The sequence below is a fragment of the Nuphar pumila genome, chromosome 6 (assembly GCF_984573655.1).
Source record: "Nuphar pumila chromosome 6, dmNupPumi1.hap1.1, whole genome shotgun sequence".
Taxonomy (NCBI): Eukaryota; Viridiplantae; Streptophyta; class Magnoliopsida; order Nymphaeales; family Nymphaeaceae; genus Nuphar; species Nuphar pumila.
This window is the reverse complement of record NC_143254.1, coordinates 98,688,586-98,710,048: the sequence shown is the minus strand read 5'-3', so window position 1 is coordinate 98,710,048 and position 21,463 is coordinate 98,688,586. Positions and strand designations below refer to the sequence as shown.

General features: G+C 42.2%; 1 protein-coding gene across 1 annotated transcript in view; it reads left to right on the top strand.

The window, feature by feature from the left end:
- LOC149835362 (uncharacterized) overlaps positions 1-17,506 on the top strand; it is a 28,218-nt gene extending 10,712 nt beyond the window's left edge. The window contains exons 4-8 of the mRNA XM_090010507.1: positions 14,082-14,194; positions 15,840-15,951; positions 16,035-16,178; positions 17,000-17,174; positions 17,255-17,506. Coding sequence (XP_089866633.1) covers positions 14,082-14,194; positions 15,840-15,951; positions 16,035-16,178; positions 17,000-17,174; positions 17,255-17,380 — 670 coding nt within the window. The 3' untranslated portion in view covers positions 17,381-17,506. The remainder of the gene's footprint in view (positions 1-14,081; positions 14,195-15,839; positions 15,952-16,034; positions 16,179-16,999; positions 17,175-17,254) is intronic.
- The last annotated feature ends 3,957 nt before the right edge of the window (positions 17,507-21,463 follow it).

Genomic DNA, 21,463 nt, shown 5'->3' with positions numbered 1-21,463 from the left:
GATGATTTGTTCAATTAGTTGAGAAAGAAAAAAGTATTCTCGAAGATCAATCTTCGTTCTGGTTACCATCAGTTGAGAATCAAGACGGAGGATATTCCTAAGATAGCATTCAGTTCCAGATATGGGCAGTATGAGTTTTTGGTAATGTCCTTTGGACTTACTAATGCCCCTGCGACATTTATGGATCTGATGAATCGGGTGTTCAAGTTGTGGTTGGATTCTTTTGTCATCGTGTTCATAGATGACATTCTGATATACTCGGAGAGTGTGGAAGATCACCGAGAGAATCTGCGAGTTGTATTACAGACATTGAGAGAACATCAACTTTACGCCAAGTTCTCAAAGTATGAGTTTTGGATGGATAGGGTGATGTTTCTCGATCACGTGTTATCCGAGAGAGGAGTCGAGGTTGATCCAGCCAAGGTGGAGGCCGTTTTATCATGGGAACAACCGAAGACGGTGACAGACATTAGGAGTTTCTTGGGATTGGTGGGCTACTACCGTCGATTCATTCAAGACTTTTCACGTATAGCTGCCCCAATGACTCGATTACTGCAAAAAAGAGTAAAGTTTGAGTGGTTACCTCGATGCGAGGATAGTTTTCAAAAGCTAAAGAAGAGGTTGACTACGACACCGGTTTTGACATTGCCTTCCGGGATGGGTGGTTTTGTGGTATACAGTGATGCGTCGGGGATTGGACTGGGTTGTGTTCTTATGCAGCACGGAAAGGTCATAGCGTATGCTTCCTGACAGCTAAAGGTGCACGAGAAGAATCACCCCACACATGACTTGGAGCTAGCGGCAGTAGTTTTTGCGTTGAAGATTTGGCGTTACTACCTTTATGGGGAGCAATTTGAGGTCATGTCCGATCACAAGAGCCTCAAGTATATCTTCCCTCAGCGGGATTTGAATTTGAGGCAGCGGAGGTGGTTGGAGTTCTTGAAGGACTACGACTTCTCCATCGCTTACCATCCGGGTAAGGCAAATGTAGTGGCAGACGCACTTAGTAGAAAGGCGTCGGTCACAACTGCTAGCTTGATTGAACGCAATTGGAATTTGGTCGAGGAGTTCATCAGGTGGCAACCTTTTGCTGATAACTCCGGACGCATCCTTTGTGCTGGGATGCAGGCATGACCAAAGATCATAAATCGAATTTAGGAACTTCAGTCAGAAGATCCAGACTTTGAGAAGTTATGCGAAAGTACCCAGAAGCCAGAAGCGCAGTTTCGCCGAGAGGAAGATAGAACCATCATGTTTGGAGACAGATGGTGGGTTCCGAAAGCATCGCGGGAGGAGCTGATTAGTGAAGCTCACAAGTCTAAATATTTCGTTCACCTTGGTTCCACCAAGATGTTTAAAGATCTTCAGGGGACTTACTGGTGGAATGGGATGAAGCGGGACATCGCGGAGTTTGTGTCTCGATGTCTCACCTGTCAGCAGGTGAAGATCGAACACTAGAGACCTGGTGGACTTCTACAGCCACTCGAGATTTTGAAATGGAAGTGGAATGATATCTCAATGGATTTCATCGTAGGGTTGCCTAAAACCCGACGACAGTGAGATGCCATTTGGGTAATTGTGGATCGCTTGACAAAGAGTGCTCATTTTCTTCCGATCAGGATTAGTCAAAGCTTGAAAAGCTTGGCCGATCTCTACGTGATTGAGATTGTTAGACTTCATGGAGTGCCTCGTTCGATAGTATCAGATCGAGATCCGAGGTTCACATCTCGATTTTGGCGCCAACTTCAGAAGGCCCTTGGCACTACCTTGAAGTTCAGTACCGTTTTTCATCCACAGACAGACGGGCAGTCGGAACGAACGATTCAGATGCTCGAGGATATGTTGAGAGTGTGTGCTTTGGATTGGCCAGGTGATTGGGACAAGCATGTGAAGCTTGCAGAGTTTTTTTATAACAATAGCTTTCATGTTAGTATTGGTATGGCTCCGTATGAAGCATTGTATGGCCGACCATATAGATCTCTTGTGTTGAGATGAGGTTGGAGTGAGAGAAGTGGAGTCTCCTGAAATCATTCAGCACTATGCGGATCAGGTGTGTTTAATCCGGCAAAGGTTGATTGCAGCTTAAAGTAGGCAGAAGAGTTATGTCGATCAGCGGTGTAGAGAACTCAGTTTTGAGGTAGGCGACCACGTGTTTGTTCGAATCTCGCCGACGAAAAGTATCTTACGGTTTGGAAAGAAGGGAAAGTTGAGTCCTAGGTATGTTGGACCCTTCGAAGTCCTTGGACGTGTCGGAGAAACTGCATACCGGGTAGCACTTCCTCTTCAGTTTTTGCGTATTCATGATGTGTTCCATGTCTCGATGTTGAGAAAGTACGTACCTGATCCCACATGTGATTCACTATGAGGCGATCGAGGTACAACCTGACTTTACTACTGAAGAAAAGTTAGTGGGGATTATAGATCGTCAAGAAAAGGCGTTGCGTAATAGGATAATCTCGTTCATTAAAGTTCGTTGGCAACATCACGGGTTGGAGGAATGCACTTGAGAACCTGTGGCCGATATGCGTCAACACTAGCCACATTTATTTGGTACGTTCTAATTTTGCGGACGAAATTCTTTTAAGAGGGGTAGGATGTAAAACCCGTGTTTAAAAAAAAATCTGCATTTTCAAGGGGTATGAGTTGGGGTCGTTACAGGTTACTAAAAAGATGATAAAAGTGTAAGTCTTTGTGGTGGCTCTGATACCAAACCTTTAACATGAAATAGGAAGTAAACATCACACTATTACCATCATGTAATGATTGATGGAACAATTAACATATGCATAATCTAATGCATAACAGAAAATGCATGACTTATGTGCAATGCATGAATCCTTTTATTATCTTTCATTTAAGTTTTTCTTTTTTCATATGCATGCCCTATTAAATGCATACATCTTTAAGTTCTTTTTTAATTATCGTTGCCCGCGGATACACCAAACGGGTATAATCTCCGAAGATAAGTTAGGTTTCCAAGGTTGCTTAGCATACAAGTTGTATTTTATTACTGGGTCTCAAACTTAGTCATTGACCGAATCACCTTCGGAACATTAGACCTTCATATCTAATGTCGGGGACACAAAGGATACCACACCCACAAGTGTCACTTTCTTGGTACAAAAAACAACAGTTGTGTCAAACACACCATTCTCAGCTAAAGTGGCGGACTCTCCTTAAAATTGTAGTCAGGAGAAGGAACCTCAATATCGAGTTCATGAGATAAAATAAAACACACGAAGTTTTTTTATCCTCAAAGTCTCATCAAGACCGGATTTCTAAGATCCTCATTCTTCAGATGGGAGATCTCAGAACGTATATTACATTGTTCTTAATTATTATATTTTATTAAAAGTTAATTTTATAAGTTTTGCAACACCATATGCAAAAGTAAAGGTAAAAGCTTGCATCCACCCTTGCAAGGACCCTTACGAGACTCCAGCCCACGAGGACAACAAGAACAGTGTAGTAGTGTGCAATACCAACTTATGTGGTTTAAGTGATGTAATTAAATACATATGAAAAGCAATCAAGCTCACGGCTCTCCAGGCCGGTGATAGTCCATTTAGGCCATCAAATGCATCACATATCAAAAGGAAAGTAATGTGTTATTTATAACACTATACTAATGTGCCAAATGCACGTGCACCCATGCAAAATAAAGCCAATCATAAGCATGTAATTCCTCAAATCCCATGCCTCTTTGTCATGTGTATTTCTTGCATCCATATACGTATCCGTGCCAATGCATATTTCCTTGAGTGCGTGTGCACGTGACTGAACCCCTCCATTATGCATGTGCACATTAAATGAAACATCAGTCACATAGTATTTGCATGACCACATAATTTTCATGATTTGTTGCATAACCATAACACATTAAAATTCTGCATATGGTAAATTTGCATTTCACCTGTCACAACACAATTCATCATGACATTGAGCTACTGGTCGGGTGTGATAACCCCGGACTGGTGAGCCTGGTGGCCAGCTAACCAAGCCAGTCCAAAATCATATGAGCATACTCGATTGCCATTACAAGAGGAATGAAAATTTGATATTCATGTATACAACTGTATAAATTTTTTTTGTTTTTGAAGAACACACACCCAGCTGACCACTCGTCTGGGCCTGTTCAGCCCACACCCAGCCGACCACTCGACTAGGCACATTTGGCACCCAGGCTCGGCCTATCAGGCCAACCGAGCCAAGCTCGGTTGGCCTGACAGCCAGTCCAGCCCATACATCATAAAATCCTCTTCTTCTTTTTTAAACAGGTGAAAAACACATAAAAATATCTATATAACACAGTGGATTCGTAAATCCACTGTTCCGCCATGGATTTCCTTCAAGCACATGCATGGAAATTCATCTCTACCCGATCCCTCAACCATTTCATATAGAAGTACCCGTACCTTAGAATTCGATGCTTGGGGGGAAAGCACACTGATGCCAATGGCGAGGAAACGATTCAATCAGGTATCGTCAGAGGTATCTGCCGAACATAAGGAAAATCTGTAAACAACTATACCACCCGCCTAATTGCCTGAGTTCCCTCAAATCATGCCGAAATTCATTTGGGGTTGGAACTCGCGACCCCCTTCCTCCCCCATAACAAGATGTTACGCATCCACCGCTCCTACCAGACTGACAGAGCCCAGCTGACTTTCTCGAAAAGGAGGATCAGGCAGATCTCTGCCAGATATCTCTAAAGCCCTATATGACAGAAGGACCCGAACCTGGGCCTTCAGCTTGGCACAGGACTCCACCTACCACTTGGGACACCACCTGGGTTTTGAATCTGCAAAGTCCCACCACAAGGAGACGTGCACAGACAGCTCCTACCAACCAAGCTGAGCCCCTGTGGGTTTCCCCGACAAGTGGGATCAGGCAGGGACCCCTGCCTGTTGGCCAGATCATATGGGAAAAAAGGCGGCAGGGCCCCAAGGAAGAGGTGGCAAGGGCGACAGAGGCGTCGTCGGCCACCTGCCGACCCTCGATAAGTCCCCAAAAAGGGGGAAAAGAAAAGGGGAAAGGCACGGCAGGGGCCTTCGGCCTCCTGCCGACCTCCCGGCGAACACAGAGAGGGGGAGAGGAGCTGGACATGGCAGGGGGGGCCATCGGTCTCCCGGCAAACGTGGTGAGACAAAAAGGGGAGAGAGGCGCAGCAGGGGGGCCGTCGCCTCCCTGTTGGCCTCCCGACAACCCTGAGAGCCGACAGAGGGAGAGAAGAGAGGGAGAAGAAGGAAGGACGGCGTACCTAGAATCGGCCAGTGTCGTCGGTCGGCGTGGTTGGTGCCGCCGCACGCAGGGAGAAGAACGAGAGAGAGAGGGGGGGGGAAGAGGGAAGAGGTTGCATGATGCCTCTCCCCCCCCCCCCCCCTTGCGATTTCTTTTAAAAGGGAGAGGGTCAGGCAGTTACAGGGTTTACTTAAAACCCTACCGGGTTACGAATCCGGGTCGGGTCCGATCCGGGTCTGAATACTTTTAAAAGATTTTTTTTTTTGATGTAAAACCCGTGTTTTAAAAAAAAATCCATATTTTCAAGGGGTATGAGTTGGGGTCGTTATAGGTTTGGTATCAGCGCCACCACAAAGACTTACACTTTTATCATCTTTTTAGTGCTAAATTTTGAATTTTTTGTATGTGAGCCCTGTCGTGAAGCGTCAACAAGTCTTGCCTCGTCCTCCAGGGCAATCTTCTTCATTGGTAGGGTTGTTTAAATACTTTCATTTAAGCATTAACATTTTGTATGCTTGTTTGTATCCATGGGTAAACTTCATTATAGAATACACTAGTAATTTTATGTGACTTTCTAAAAGTATTTGTACGGGATCAACCCCAAGGGGGTAGGATCGAAAAACAAAAGAATAAATTTTGCATAAATTTTGTACATTGTAGATGTACGATCGTCGTGATGTTTCGTCTTCTGCCAGTGTTCCTGCGAACTGGCTGGAACAGAGGGACTTCATGATGGGTGCTATCCACACCCTGACTGAGGCTATGATGGCGCAGGTAGAGCAGAGGCCGCAGGCGATGCACGCGGCCTAGGTCTTACAGGAGGCACAGGCTGCGCAGGCAACAACCCGAGAACCTCAGGTCGAGATGGTTCTAAACTCTGGGGGAGTGACTTTTGAGAGATTCTTGAAGATGGACACGTCGACCTTTTCAGGCAAGGCAGACCTAGAGGCTATAGAGAGCTGGGTCGAGGAGATTGAACGGGCGTTCGACGTCCTACCAGTCCCCGAGGACAGGAAGACACCGTTTGGCACGTATCGTCTGAAGGGCGATGCCAAAAAGTGGTGGGACACTCTGCGGAGGGTGAAGTACGCGGATATGGAGGTGACCCCTTGGGATATGTTTAGGGAGGAGTTCCTAGACACCTACTTCCCTTCTTACGTCCAGGAGCGGATGCAGCAGCAGAGGCCTTAGCAATAGCAGGGTCAGCGCAAGACCAATGGCGGGTCTACGCGGCGACAACATCCTCTCAGGGCAAGCAGACTGATCTGATCGAAGGTATCTTCTTAGTTGCTAAACACTTTGCACGTGTGATGTTTGACTTGGGTGCAATCCACAACTTTATTTCTTCTTCGTTTGCAAAGTTGCTCGATTCAGTTCCATCTAGTCTCGAAAGGGCTCTTGATGTGATGTCACCTATGGGTGCATCCTCTTCTTGCGGGGAGTATTTCCCAGCAGTAGTTATTATGATAAAAGGCCATGAGTTGTCCGCCGATTTGGTCATTTTGGATATGACATTTTATGATGTCATTCTGGGTATGGATTGGTTGTCCAAGCATAATGTGACCCTCCAGTGTCGGGGCAAGAAAGTTATCTTTGAGTGTCCCGACTTGTCTGTATTGTTATATCATTCGACGAGACCGATGAGCGGGGTAAAGATCGTCTCAGCTTTGAAGATCTCCAAGTACCACAAGCAGGGTTGCGCAGTGTTCTTGGAACAGTTAGATGTTGTTCGCGAGTTCCCGGATGTCTTTCTCGAGGATTTGTCGGGTTTGCCATCGCATTGAGAAATTGTGTTCTCGATCGAGTTAGTGCTTGGTACGGCACCAGTGTCTCGCGCTCCGTATCGCATGGCACCTGCAGAGTTAGGGAAATTGAAGAAGCAATTGCAGGAGCTTCTTGACAAAGGATTTATTAGACTGAGTGTGTCCCCTTGGAGTGCACTGGTCCTCTTTGTTAAGAAGAAAGACGACTCAATGCGACTTTGTATTGACTACCGCATGTTGAATCAAGTGACGGTGAAGAACAAGTATCTTCTGCCTAGGATCGATGATTTATTCGATCAGTTGAGAAAGGCAAAAGTATTCTCGAAGATCGACCTTCGTTCTGGTTACCATCAGTTGATTATCAAGATGGAGGGTATTCTTAAGACAACATTCAGGTCCAGATATGGGCAGTGAGTTTTTGGTAATATCCTTTGGACTTACTAATGCCCCTGTGACATTTATGGATCTGATGAATCGGGTGTTCAAGTTGTGACTGGATTCTTTTGTCATCGTGTTAATAGATGACATTCTGATATACTCGAAGAGTGTGGAAGATCACCAAGAGCATTTGCGAGTTGTGTTGCAGACACTGAGAGAACATCAGCTTTACGCCAAGTTCTCAAAGTATGAGTTTTGGATGGATAGGGTGATGTTTCTCTGTCACGTGATATCCGAGAGAGGAGTCGAGGTTGATCCAGCTAAGGTGGAAGCCGTTTTGTCATGGGAACAACCGAAGACGGTGACAGACATCAGGAGTTTCTTGGGATTGGTGGGCTACTACCGTTGATTCATTCAAGACTTTTCACGTGTAGTTGCCCCAATAACTCGATTACTGCAGAAGGGAGTAAAGTTTGAGTGGTCACCTCGATGCGAGGATAGTTTTCAAGAGCTAAAGAAGAGGTTGACCACGACACTGGTTTTGACATTGCCTTCCGGGACGGGTGGTTTTGTGGTATACAGTGATGCGTCGGGGATTAGACTGGGTTGTGTTCTTATGTAGCACGGAAAGGTCATAGCGTATGTTTCATGACAACTAAAGGTGCACGAGAAGAATCACTCCACGCATGACTTGGAGCTAGCGGCAGTAGTTTTCGCGCTGAAGATTTGGCGTCACTACCTTTATGGGGAGCAGTTTGAGGTCATGTCCGATCACAAGAGCCTCAAGTATATCTTCACTCAACGAGATTTGAATTTGAGACAGCGGAGGTGGTTGGAGTTCTTGAAGGACTACGACTTCTCCATCGCTTACCATCCGGGTAAGGCAAATGTAGTGGTGGATGCACTGAGCAGAAAGGCGTCGGTCACATCTGCTAGCTTGATTGAACGCAGTTGGGATCTGGTCGAGGAGTTCGTCAGGTGGCAGCCTTTTGTTGATAACACCGGACGCATCCTTTGTGCTGGGATGAAGGTACGATCAGAGATCATAGATCGAATTGTGAAACTTCAGTTAGAAGATCCGGACTTTGAGAAGTTATGCGAAAGTACCCAGAAGCCAGAAGCGCAGTTTCACCGAGAGGAGGATAGAGCCATCATGTTCGGAGACAGATGGTGGGTTCCGAAAGCATTGCGGGAGGAGCTGATTAGTGAAGCTCACATGTCTAAATATTTCGTTCACCCTAGTTCCACCAAGATGTTTAAAGATCTTCAGGGGACTTACTGGTGGAATGGGATGAAGTGGGACATCGCGGAGTTTGTGTCTCGATGTCTCACCTGTCAGCCGGTGAAGATCGAACACCAGAGACCTATGTCACATAGGTGCGGGTGCAGGGGTGCGACACTTTCAAAAACCTTGGGTGCGGCAGAGGCAAAAATGTAAAATATATATATAGAAGGGGGTCTGGGGTTCCTCCCGTCGCGGGTCCAAGAATTTTTTTTTTAAATTTCGCAGCCCATTTCATAGGGAAAATTTAAAAAAAAATCCAAAAAATGGACCAAAATGATCCTGGGTGTGGTCAACGCACCCAGGGTTGGGTTGACCGCACCCGGTGCCGCACCTGCGTCGAGTCGCGTTGACGCGGGTGCGACACCCTACTAGCTGAATCCCTGTTACATAGCCAGAGGCCTGGTGGACTTCTGCAGCCACTCGAGATTCCGAAATGGAAGTGGGATGATATCTCAATGGATTTCATCGTAGGGTTGCCTAAAACCCGACGATAGTGAGATGTCATTTGGGTGATTGTGGATCGCTTGACAAAGACTGCTCATTTTCTTCCGATCAGGATTAGTCAAAGCTTGAAAAGCTTGGCCGATCTCTACGTGATTGAGATTGTTAGACTTCATGGAGTGCCTCGTTCGATAGTGTCAGATCGAGATCCGAGGTTCACATCTCGATTTTGGCGCCAGCTTCAGAAGGCCCTTGGCACTACCTTGAAGTTCAGTACCGCTTTCCATCCACAGACAGACGGACAGTCGGAACGAACGATTCAAACGCTCGAGGATATGTTGAGAGCGTGTGCTTTGGATTGGCCAGGTGATTGGGACAAGCATGTGAAGCTTGCAGAGTTTTTTTATAACAATAGCTTTCATGTTAGTATTGGTATGGCTCCGTATGAAGCATTGTATGGCCGACCATGTAGATCTCTTGTGTTGAGATGAGGTTGGAGTGAGAGAAGTGGAGTATTCAGAAATCATCCAGCACTATGCGGATCAGGTGCGTTTAATCCGGCAAAGGTTGATTGCAGCTTAAAGTAGGCAGAAGAGTTATGCCGATCAGCGGCGTAGAGACCTCAGTTTTGAGGTAGGCGACCACATGTTTGTTCGAATCTCGCTGACGAAAAGTATCTTTCGGTTTGGAAAGAAGGGAAAGTTGAGTCCTAGGTATGTTGGACCCTTCAAAGTCCTTGGACGTGTCAGAGAGACTGCATACCCGTAGCACTTCCTCCTCAGTTTTTGCAGATTCACGATGTGTTCCATGTCTCGATGTCGAGGTACAACCTGACTTGACTACTGAAGAAAAGTCAGTGGAGATTGCAGATCGTAAAGAAAAGGCGTTGCGTAATAGGACAATCTCGTTTATTAAAGTTCGTTGGCAGCATCACGGGTTGGAGGAATACACTTGAGAACCTGTGGCGGATATGCGTCAACACTAGCCACATTTATTTGATACATTCTAATTTTGTGGACGAAATTCTTTTAAGAGGGGTAGGATGTAAAACCTGTGTTTAAAAAAAAAATCTGCATTTTCAAAGGGTATGAGTTGGGGCCGTTACACTTTTTAATATTGGGAGCAAAAAGAACATTGCAAAGGATAAGAGAAGAATAAGACAAAGGAATTTGTGCACTTCCAACATGAGAAATGTGGTGATGTGTTCCATCTTCAGTGACTATACTACCTTTTCCAAAATAGGGAGATAAATTTGAGAGCTTACCTGTTTTTCCTGTGACATGAGTGGCTGCTCCAGAATCCACATACCATTCTCCTTCATCATTTTGCTTAATACTCATCTGTGATAAAGCTGCAAGCAAAAGTTGTTGCATATCTCCAGAGAATCTTTGTCCATCATATTCTCTTTTGTTCCCTTATTTATTACTCTTTCCTTTGTTTTGAGGATTAAACCAACAATCAACTTTCACATGTCCTTTCTTATTACACTGAAAACATGTAGGCACTCTTTTTTGATTTTCTGCATTGAAAAATCCTAGCAGGGAGAATTCCACGACCTCCTTGACCAAAGCGTCCTCGACCTCTACCACTTTGAAGGCTACTACTTCCACGTCCAAAACCATGAGATATACCTGATGCTAAAACATTATGTGTATTTGTATCTTCACTACCTTCCGTCAGATGTTTTATGTTCATTTAATATTGAAGAAGTTTAGCTTGAAGATCTTCAAAACTAGTTAACACAGGTAGAACCGATAAAGAAGTGAAAAAAAACATGATATTTTGGACCCAGTCCATTGAGAGTTTGATGCACTTTTTCCTTGTCAGAAACGGCACATCCAATAATAGTAAGTTGATCTGTAACAGATTTCACTTTGTTTAAAAATTCCATGACTCCGAAACTCTCTTTTTAGAAATAAAACCCTTGCCTCTGAAATCTGAGAATAGGTTTGTGCAAGTTTGTTCCATAATTGTCTAGCAGTGCAATCATTCAAAATAGATATTAATACTTCCTGAGATAGAGTGAAAGTAATATATGCAATTAATACCTGGTCGCGCTTCATCCATGCAGTGAATTCAGGATTCAAAATAAGGTTAACCGAAACATCTCTTTTATCATCCTTTGATTCTTGTAGAATGAATTGTGGTGAAACCGGAATTGATCCATCCAGATGCCCAAACAGATCTTGGCTCCTTATAAAAGGAACAATTTGTCTCTTCCAGGTCAGAAAATTAGATTAAGCTTTTTGGAAACAAGCTGACTCAAAAAGTTTGAAGAGAGACCAACATAGGTAGAGGAATCCATTAAAATTGATGAAAACAATAATAAGAGGATAAAAGAGAGGGATAGAATAAAAAATCAGCCAAGAGAAAATATGGAGCTGCAAGGAAGATTAGGCGAAGTGAAGGAAATATGACATAAAATAAAACGTGCCTTTTTTTTTTAGAATGGCACTATTCCAGACTCAGTCTGATTCCTGCACCAGACTTGATGGTCACAATAAGATGCTGCTAATATGAATATGTCGGCTGAAAATATGGAAAATAATGGAGAGAAATTAAAAAACTTAATTACAAAATCAATCACGTTTTTCAGAAAATAAATCTGGACAAAATTGAACCTAGAAATTTCAGATTAGGATATAAAACAGTCAGAAAATATTCAGATTAAGATAAAGAAGCAAAACAATCACTATTTGACGTCAAATATGTTTCACCCTTCTTCGTTTTTTTTTTGTTAGAAATTGACGTCAAGAACGAAGATCACGAAAATGAATAAATAAAACCAAGAAGAACCAGCTGTTAGAAAGAAGTAACAGATAAGATAGTAGAAGAAAATGTGGAGAAGAAAGAAAGATTAGGGAAGAAAAGAAGGGAAAGAAAGATTTGGACCGGAAGAAACCAAGATTTGATCTAAATGGGCATACCTTTTGGAAGAAAATCGGAATCCCGCTCTGATACCATGTAAGAATCTACCACAATTGCATTCAGCTATCAAGAAATGAGAGGAAAAGGAGATAGAAGGAGAGAGAGAAAGAGAATGCTCAAAACGGCAGCCACTCAAGAGATGGTTAGCCCTAATGCTTTATTATGCAACATATATTACAAAGGGTTTAAAATATAACAAAATAACAGAGATGCCATTACATCAAGAAAACACCCTAAGAATAATAAGACGCACTGATCTGGATCCGATCCAGATCCGATGACATCAAAACACATTTTATCAATGACTTGTAAGGTAGTGGACATTGGTAGAGATTATCTCCAAGTAACAGATTGCTTTTTGTTTCATTCTCATAATTTGTCCTTAGTTCTTCCTTTTATATTTTTACTTCTTTCATCTTTCTCTTTCCTTTTTCTCTCTTTTTTGCATGTCAATGAAAAGGGAAAAAAAAAGCTCTTGCTCTACTTCTTCTTTCTTATATTTTTTTAATTGTTAAAATATCCCATATGTGAGGTCACCTTGGTCAACCTTTTTAGGAATGATAGGATTCACTCAACCTATCTCTTCTTTCAACCAATGTTGCAATATTATGAAATACACTAGGATATGGAGCTGAAATGGATTTCATTGCCATAACAGGCATAACTCAATAAAAGGATGCATCAAGGCTGTGCATATCCCAATGCTATATAAAGAGGTAGGTAACCAAATGCTTTAATAAGTTCAGTAAATACAATGAGTACAAAAATAGTGGCCAAAGGCTAAAGTAATCTAAGAACAATCTACCAAGCCTAAAGCCTGTGGGTGGTTAGAAGCTAAATTGGGCAATGACTTCATGAAGAAGTCTACAAAGCTTAGAAAAGACATGGTGTAGTGATGACTTTTTCCTTTGCCAAAGTGACATTGATGCTTTTTGTGCTCATGAAAAAATTGTATATTGTACTATTACAATAATTAAATATAGATCAAACTTGATAAGTGGGCGTTTACGTTTGGCCAAAATATAAAAGTGATGAATAACCTTGGTGTTCTCTGCCTTAGTAGAAAGAAAAATATTTTGTCATTTTTTGCACCTTATATGTATGTATGTTAGTATATCTCTTTTGCCTAAAATTTAAAGATTACAATGAGTTCTATTTTTTATCCCAATTTGTTAATTCAAAACATCATATTAAGTTTGCCTTTCTTTGTTGAATTGGACCCTGTATCTCATGTTGTGTTTCATCCCTTCCTTGTGCATTACACCCCTCAACATGGCTCTTCGAAAAACATTGACAGATGTACAGATTGTCTTTCTATGTCATTTTTTAAAAAACTAAATGGGTCATATTTACAATCTACATGCACTTCAACTTTAACAGTTATTTTTTTTTTCCCTGAAGGGCAACTTTAATAGGTTGGATTAAAGTAATTCTACATTGCTTGTGTTACACCTTAGACATTACACCCCTCAAGAAGGCTCTTCTGAAAGAATGATGCATCAACTAAATTGTCTTTCTATATCATTTTTTGCATTAGTCTACATGCTTGTCAACCTTAATAGGTGTTAGATTCTACAAAAAATTCTATCCAAGTTCCATCATTTGATTGCCTGAAGATGTAAACAAAATCCTGGTCTAGATACCATATATGACAATTTGCTAAAGAATTTTTGTGTGTCGGATTTCATTTGCTTTGTAGATGCAATAGAAATGTTGGGAAAACTTAACCACATCATCTTCAGAAAATATTAATGTTTCTTATATCTTTGGTTTGGACCAAACCGCAAGAAATAGTTTGCAGTTCTTACATGCTTGACTGCTAGTTAGACTATCAATAAGCATGACAATTAGAAAAAAACTTTCAACCTGAGTATGGCAATGGGGCATAAAATTCCTATGATAGCCATCGCAGGATAAACTGCACTATATTGCACTGAAGATTCTGCTGAATTGGATGAGGAAATTTACACAAATTTGTCTTATAATAAGCATCATAATTGTATTTTTTTATAAGTCATTATCTTATTGAATAATCAAATTTGCAGTGCTCGGGTGTTTCTACTTGGCCCTTCTCACCATTATTATACTCCAAAATGTGCTCTTACAAGAGCTACAATCTACAAGACTCCTCTTGGTGACCTGCCAATTGATTTGGAAGGTATGAACATATTGAATGCTTTCTTTTGTATTTGTTTTATGTCATTCGGCAAGGACTTTTTGAACTTTGAAGTCTTAGTTGGGTTAGAAATCAATTTAGAGGTGTACCCTTTCACAGTTTCACTTGAAATTCCAAATACAGGTCATCCTTTTCAGAAGGGCATTTTGATATGTTAATTCATGTCCACAGGGTGCAACAAGGGTGAACAATGAGCTCAGCTCTCTCAATAAGCTTGTGCAGTCGTCCTTTATTCAAGCTCAATTATTTAAATGAAAGAGCTGAAATGGAGCTCAGTTTGAAGGCCTTTTTAGTTAAACGAGCTGAGCTCTAGCTCAAGCCTAAGCTTGTGGAGAGCTTGTTAAGTTTGTTTAAGAACATTCAGTAAAAAAAAGATAGTGGTAAGGATGTTCTCTCTCAAACAGCTGATGATGGGTTGAAAGACTGGAAACCAATTTCCTTCAAGACTCTCTCTCTCTCTCTCTCTCTATATATATATATATATATATATATGTGTGTGTGTGTGTGTGTGTGTGTGTGTGTGTGTGTGTGTTAAGTTGGCTAAGCTCGTGCTGAACTGAGCTCAAACTTACTCATTGCATGTAATAGGTTGAGCCTGAACAGCCCATGCTAGAGCTTGGCTTGAGTCATGTGTGGCTCCAGGTGTAACATAGATACGAGCATGGAAAACGACTGGTTGTGGGTGAACAAGGAGATGAGTGTGATGACTTGACAAATTTGTCCAATTTAGGGACTCAAATCAACATTGACTTGACCACTTTTTTAAATTTTAGACTCGGTTAGGGTTTAATTATCAACACAAAGGCCTCCTCTAATCGTTATCTATGGCTGAATGTTTAGTAGATTACCTTCTGTTGTTGGATTAGTTCATTTCATATTTAGATGTAGAGTAGCCGATCAACACAAAACAACCAACCTCTCACCCGCCCAAAAAAATCAAAGAAAAACAAATACAGCACATATGCGTTCCACACACGTGCTACTTTTGTAGAAGGGTCAACTTCATACCCATGTAACAAATATTTGGCACCTAAAGTTTTGTAAAAATGATCAAAGCCAAACCTTCGGTTATCTTCCATCTCTGTTAATAGAAATGTTAATGGGGTATGTAAAACTATCAGTTTGTTCTATATGCCTAGAGAATCTGGTTGCCTCCTATTTTATGATTTGTATAATCTAGAATTATCGTGCATATGTCTAACCATGATGAGATGAAAATACTATAGTCTATAGTTGATGGGGTGAATCTAATGGTAGTTGTTTTCCTCTGTCGGTTTCTGAAAGCCTGACACCTTAACATGTCCTTTTTGAGAGGGCTGTCTGTTTTTTGTAATTTCATGTAAAAGTTAAGTCCTTAGATGGAAGCTTTCCTTACTTTTTGATATAATATTTCTCTGTCTATAGGAAAGCATAACAGGTTCATTTTACTGAAGTTGATTGAAGAAGTGTAAGACTGAAGTATGGCACATTCTTTTTTTTTCTTTTCTTTTTTTCCTGACCTTTTGCATGTTAAGTAGTAAATGTTTTTAAAGAAAATGTAAGTTGGTGTAGCACTAAGTTTTCATATATGGCAATTTTGAATCTTATTTTGTTGTATATTGGATCTATTTTTCTATGTAAACTCCAGTCATTGAGGAACTGAAGGCAACGGGGAAATTTGAATTTATGAATCTCCAAGTAGATGAAGCAGAACACAGCATGGAAATGCATTTGCCTTACTTGGCCAAAATTTTCCATGGGTAATCTTATGTCATTTTACAGTACAGAGAGTTTTCCTTTGTTTTGTTTTATGGAAACAAAGTTCTTTTTCTTGCTTGTGCAGTTGGCCAGTGAAAATTGTACCCATTCTGGTTGGTGCTCTTAATGCAGAAAATGAAGCAATGTATGGGCGGTTGCTGGCTAAATATGTAGATGATCCTAAGACTTTCTTTTCTGTATCATCAGACTTTTGCCATTGGGGTTCACGGTCTGTTCCTCTAAAAAATTTACCTTATACTTTGTTATCATTATTTATCTTCATGCAGTTTGATTTTCTCTCTTCTAGTCTTCTATTCTTTGATCACTAAGTTTACTTGCAAAACAATACTTCACACAATTGAGGAAAATATTTTGAATGGATCGTAACTTTTGAATGATTGTTGTTTTTAGGAGAATAATTACACATACAACCTAACTGCATTGCTGTCTATAAATATTACAAACAAGGTGGCAATCATGTTTCATAATGTTTTTCTCCTCGTTCTGGCACTATAACAGAACTCATGAAACTTTACTCGCATACCAAGAGACATGTGCCCACTATTTATGGAAATTTTGTACGTGTTATTGAAGGGAAGCAATTCTGAGAGCGATCCTTTTGTTTGTTTTTATCTTCTGAACTCATGGATGGAACCCACCTTGGTCAAGAGAGAAAAGACTATAGAGGGTGGTAGCAACTAGATAGACAATTTTGAGGCTATCCTTTTCTGGTAACTGCAGTTAGTGTCCCATGAGGAGTACAACTTCTGGTCCATTAGAGGGATGGTTTTGAACTGTGTTGCCAGTAAGCTAGATATAGTGAAGGTGCTGAGTGTCATCATCAGAAGAATTCCAGTTGCCCTTTCCCTTCAAATGCTATTTTTTTCTAAAATATTAAGGTCTTCCTTGGACACTTCGGTAAGATCTCCACATCCTTTTTAACTCCCACTCTGGGCTTTCTTTCCACCTTTTTTTTTGTCTCAGTTTGTACTTTTAGATAAATGATTCAACATTAAGATTTCCTGACCATTGCTGACTATTTTTCCGCAGGTTTAACTACATGCACTCGGATAAGAAACATGGGGCCGTCTACAAGTCTATTGAGGCTCTAGACAGAATGGGCATGGATATAGTAGAGACCGGAGATCCTGATTCTTTCAAGGAATACTTACTGGAATTTGAGAATACGATCTGTGGTCAGCACCCAATTAGTGTTTTTCTTCATGTAAGTGACTGCAGCCTAGTGCATATTGACTTTCAGGCTTAGCTTAAAATTGATCATTTCCTGTATTGTGTTTTCTCCAGATGTTGAAACACAGCACAACAGCGATCAAGATTAGTTTCCTCCGCTATGAGCAATCTAGCCAATGCAGAAGCATGAGGGACAGCAGTGTAAGCTATGCTTCTGCAGCAGCAAGGGTAGATGGTTGAAGCTTATATTCATGGTTCAAAGTATGTGTGTGTTTTGCATGTATACCCAACTTTGCTGCTTTTCGTCTTGCTGTTACTTTAGACCATCTCATCGCATCTTCCATAAAATTCAACTGAATTCACTTATATGCACTTCTGGTGATGTGTGTGTGTGTGTGTGTGAGAGAGAGAGAGAGAGGGAGAGCTTGTGAAGTTCAATAGGTAATAATAGTGAATATGGTAGTACGGAGGCCTGTGGAATTGAATGCACCGTCGGAGGTGAGCGTCGGTGTGGGAGGCTGGAGTTGCTATCCCAGAGATGGTAGTTGGTTTGAGAAACTGGAGTTGCCAGTTCCTACTGTAATGCCTTGAATCCTTGTTTTCCGCTCTCCCAAACATATTTTGACTCGGGGTTGCTATACCAGCGATGGTAGTTTGTTTGAGGAACTGGAGCTGCCGGTTCCTACTGTAATGCCTTGAATCCTTTCTTTTCCACTCAACCAAGCAGATTTTGACAGGAAATTTGCCAGTTTCCCTTCAACATCTGACATTATGTTCCCAACCAGAGCCTAAAGATTGTGGTATTGATCAGGGGAATTGGTGATCTAAAATCTCTCAATCACCCGTATCCCAATACATCTTAGAGACAACCAATTATAGATAAAACTACGCACGCTTCTTCTGTATACTTGTCAACAATAGTAAAACACAAATTGTAAATAAGGCCATGTTTGGGAGCCTTGATTCAGCGGTTGTGTTGTGGTTTCCGCCATGCTCCCATACTCTCTTGCTGTTTGGGATCAATGGTGTTGCTGAAGCAATGCCTTGGGACTGGTGTTGTCAGGCCCAACACCACATTTCAACCTTTCACGAGGGAATGGTTTTCTCAACTCCATCTCTCAACATCACGGATTGACAAAACTATATTTTGGCAACACACTGAAACCGTGTTGTGTTTCCATCCCATTACAAGGCTGAGGGCGTAGCTAGGGGGGCGAAACAGTTAATTTTTTTTGTTTTTTTTTTTAAAAGCCCAGCCCTGATTCCATATGAAATAGATTTTTATCCATTTTTTAGCCTAGTCCAGTCCTAGCCCAGCCCTGACTGCAGCAAATAGTTTGATTTGTCCATATGAAATAGATTTTTATTAATAATTGTAGCCATTTTTTATTTTACTTCAAAAAAAAAAAATTCCGGGGCGCTGCCCCCGAACCACCAACTATCGCACAAATAAATTTTTTTTCCTACACCCCTGTTTGCCCCCCCCCCCCCCCTTCACATGAATCCTAGCTACGCCCCTGCAAGGCTCCCAAACATAGCCTAAAAGGTGAAGGCAACACAAAAACCAAGCCAGAAATAATGGCACCGGAAGCCACAGCTTTGACACCAATGAGGCTCTGTTTGGTAGCCCGAATATGCAATTGGGGGAGGAGATGTGGAATCCGCATCTCCCTCATTCGTTTGAGATCTTGGATATGCCAATAACATGGAAGTGAGATGGGTGATGCCCTCGCATCTTCCCATTTCAACCACAACTTTCAAGAGGTTGTAGGTGCCATTTCAAACGTCCAACACCCAACCCATATTTCTTTTTAAGGTCTGCTTGAAAACCTACCTTTGGATATGCAACTGTGAAATCCATAACAGCCTGAGGAGCTGGTGGATTTCGCAGCTCCCACTAGTTTGTTTGGAATCACCGAGAACCGCTTCCATCTAATGTTGTTTGGAATGGAGAGCCTTCACTTCATGCATTTATTGGAGAAAGCTCATGCGTTAAGTGGATAGAGTTGCCATAAATTAGAAAGTGTATGTTGGGAGAGCAGTTGGCACAGTATTTGACAACTACCACCTTCACCTCCACCTCCTCACGGTGGTAGTTTGTGTGAGGAACTGGCGTTGGCAATTGCTATGCCAGTTCCTATTTCTCCAATTTCCCCTCTCTCCCAAACAAGGAGGAAGCGGTGGATTCCATAAAAGCTCTTCAGCGCCTTTCCACTGCGAGTTTCCAAAGAGAGCCTTAATGCATTTCATTACTGCCTCTTACTTGACTAACCATACAAGGAAAGGATAAGGCTTCTCCCAAGGCATATCCAAGATTTGAGATTTCATTGCCATCCCTAGGATCCCAAACGAAGCCTGGCCATTCTGTCATACTCAGTAAGGACCCTGAGAGCCTATTAAGCATAGTAAAGAGATTATGCTTAATTGGGTCTACATGGATCTTATCGGGTACGGACACCAATCAGGTTAGACTCAGAATGGGACTGCTGATAAACCACCAGATTGATTTCCTTCAGTATGTTGATTTGAATAGGTTCTTCTCTTGTAATGGGTAGGGGTCTACCTAACCCCAGCTTGCCTATCAAAAAAAAAGTGGGCTTGGAAGGGGCTCGCTCAAAACAAGTTTACACTAGCCTCGCAACACAATTTGCTCTTGGAGCTGACCCTAAGCTCACGTCATTCACAACTTGAGCCCAAATTTCCTAGTCTTGTTAATCCCAGGTAAGGTTTTAAAGCCCACTTTCCACCACTCGGCGACAAGAAATCGCATTTACAATTCAAAAACGAAATTATAAAGGTTGGTGGCTGTGGGAGATCGCTTTCAATGACCATAAAATTAGTACAAAATAAATGGTTGAAATAAAAAAGGGTTTAGTGGTTGTAGTTATTGAGGAATGATTCCTTGACTCGAATCCCAAAATCAAATTCCAGCAGCAATATTTCTGGATTTTAAGAAATGTTGAAGGATTTCTTATATGTAAAAAAGACTTTATGAATTTGACATTTAGGGACAACAAAAAGTTTTTTTTTTTCTACAGATAAAGCTGGGGTGAGGCAGACTCCTACCAGTCAACCATACCATTGGGATTGGGATTCGAACTTGCAACGTCCCAACACAAAGTGACGTACACTAACTGCTCCTGCCAGACAAGCGGAGCGCCCCCATTGGTAGCGGCAACAAAAAGTTGGACTGATTTTTCGAACTTACAAATGGGTAAAGATAAGCTTTTCTCTATTTATCGAGTGTGTATCATCAGGCCAGATCGACCTTTGACAGTAATCCGTCCGAGGTCGCCCGGATGCTATTCATCCATGCGATGAACGGTCCTAATTCTCTCATCCAAAGCATCAACGGTTCTGAAAAAAAAAAACGTGACACCGATCTAAAGGATGCAAAGTTCCACCATGGTATTCCGGATGTCGTTAATCGCATCGATGGACAACAATCAGGGTAACCTTACTATCCCCAGAGGTCGCTCTGACCTGATACATGCCCGTGCGTTTCAGCAGGCCCACCTCCACAACACTCACCAATAGGGATGGCAGTGGACAGGGGGAAAGCTGGCCCCGCCCCGCCTTGCCCCGTTTGGACCGGGGATGAAGGGTATGAAACGGGGATGGAGGCGGGGACAAAGGTTAAAATTCATCCCCGTTCGGGGATGGACATACACTTTTCCCCGCCCCGCCCCTCCTCATCCCCGTTTAAACGGGGGATGGAGGACATGAAACGAGGACGGAGGCGGGGGTGGAGACCTTGTCCCCCGTCCCGCCCCGCCCCACTGCCATCCCTACTCACCAACGAGATCCCTTTCCTCACCGAAAGCCCTCAGCAATTAACTTTCCCATTTTGGGTGGGGGAAGTTCGAGGACCTTTTCCATGGCAAATGAGCATCTTTTCGGTGGGGCCCACCACGCAGTCCAAACATGGTGTTGGCTTTCTCTGCATAACCCGTTTCTTTGTGTTGTGTGTGTGTGTTGTGATTCTGTTTGCGTGCACAGCGTTCGACATGGCAACTCTGTTTGGTACAAGAGATAATACCCACCCCACTTCAAGATAAACACAACAATCTCCTCCCTTTCACCCATGATGTCACATGGACATGAGACACGTCATAATTCGTGTAACTTTCTTTAGGAAAGGTATAAAAAGGGACACGACACCAGGTATAAAGAAAAGAAAGGACACAACATAGAGGTAAGTTGGAGTATCCCTGTGATATATCATCTCACCCTCCATGTTTTTATTTTTCAGACGAGGGGATTATTCCAAGCGGCATGCTTTTCAAAACTCTTTAAGGAAACAAAATTCTGACCCTCGGATTT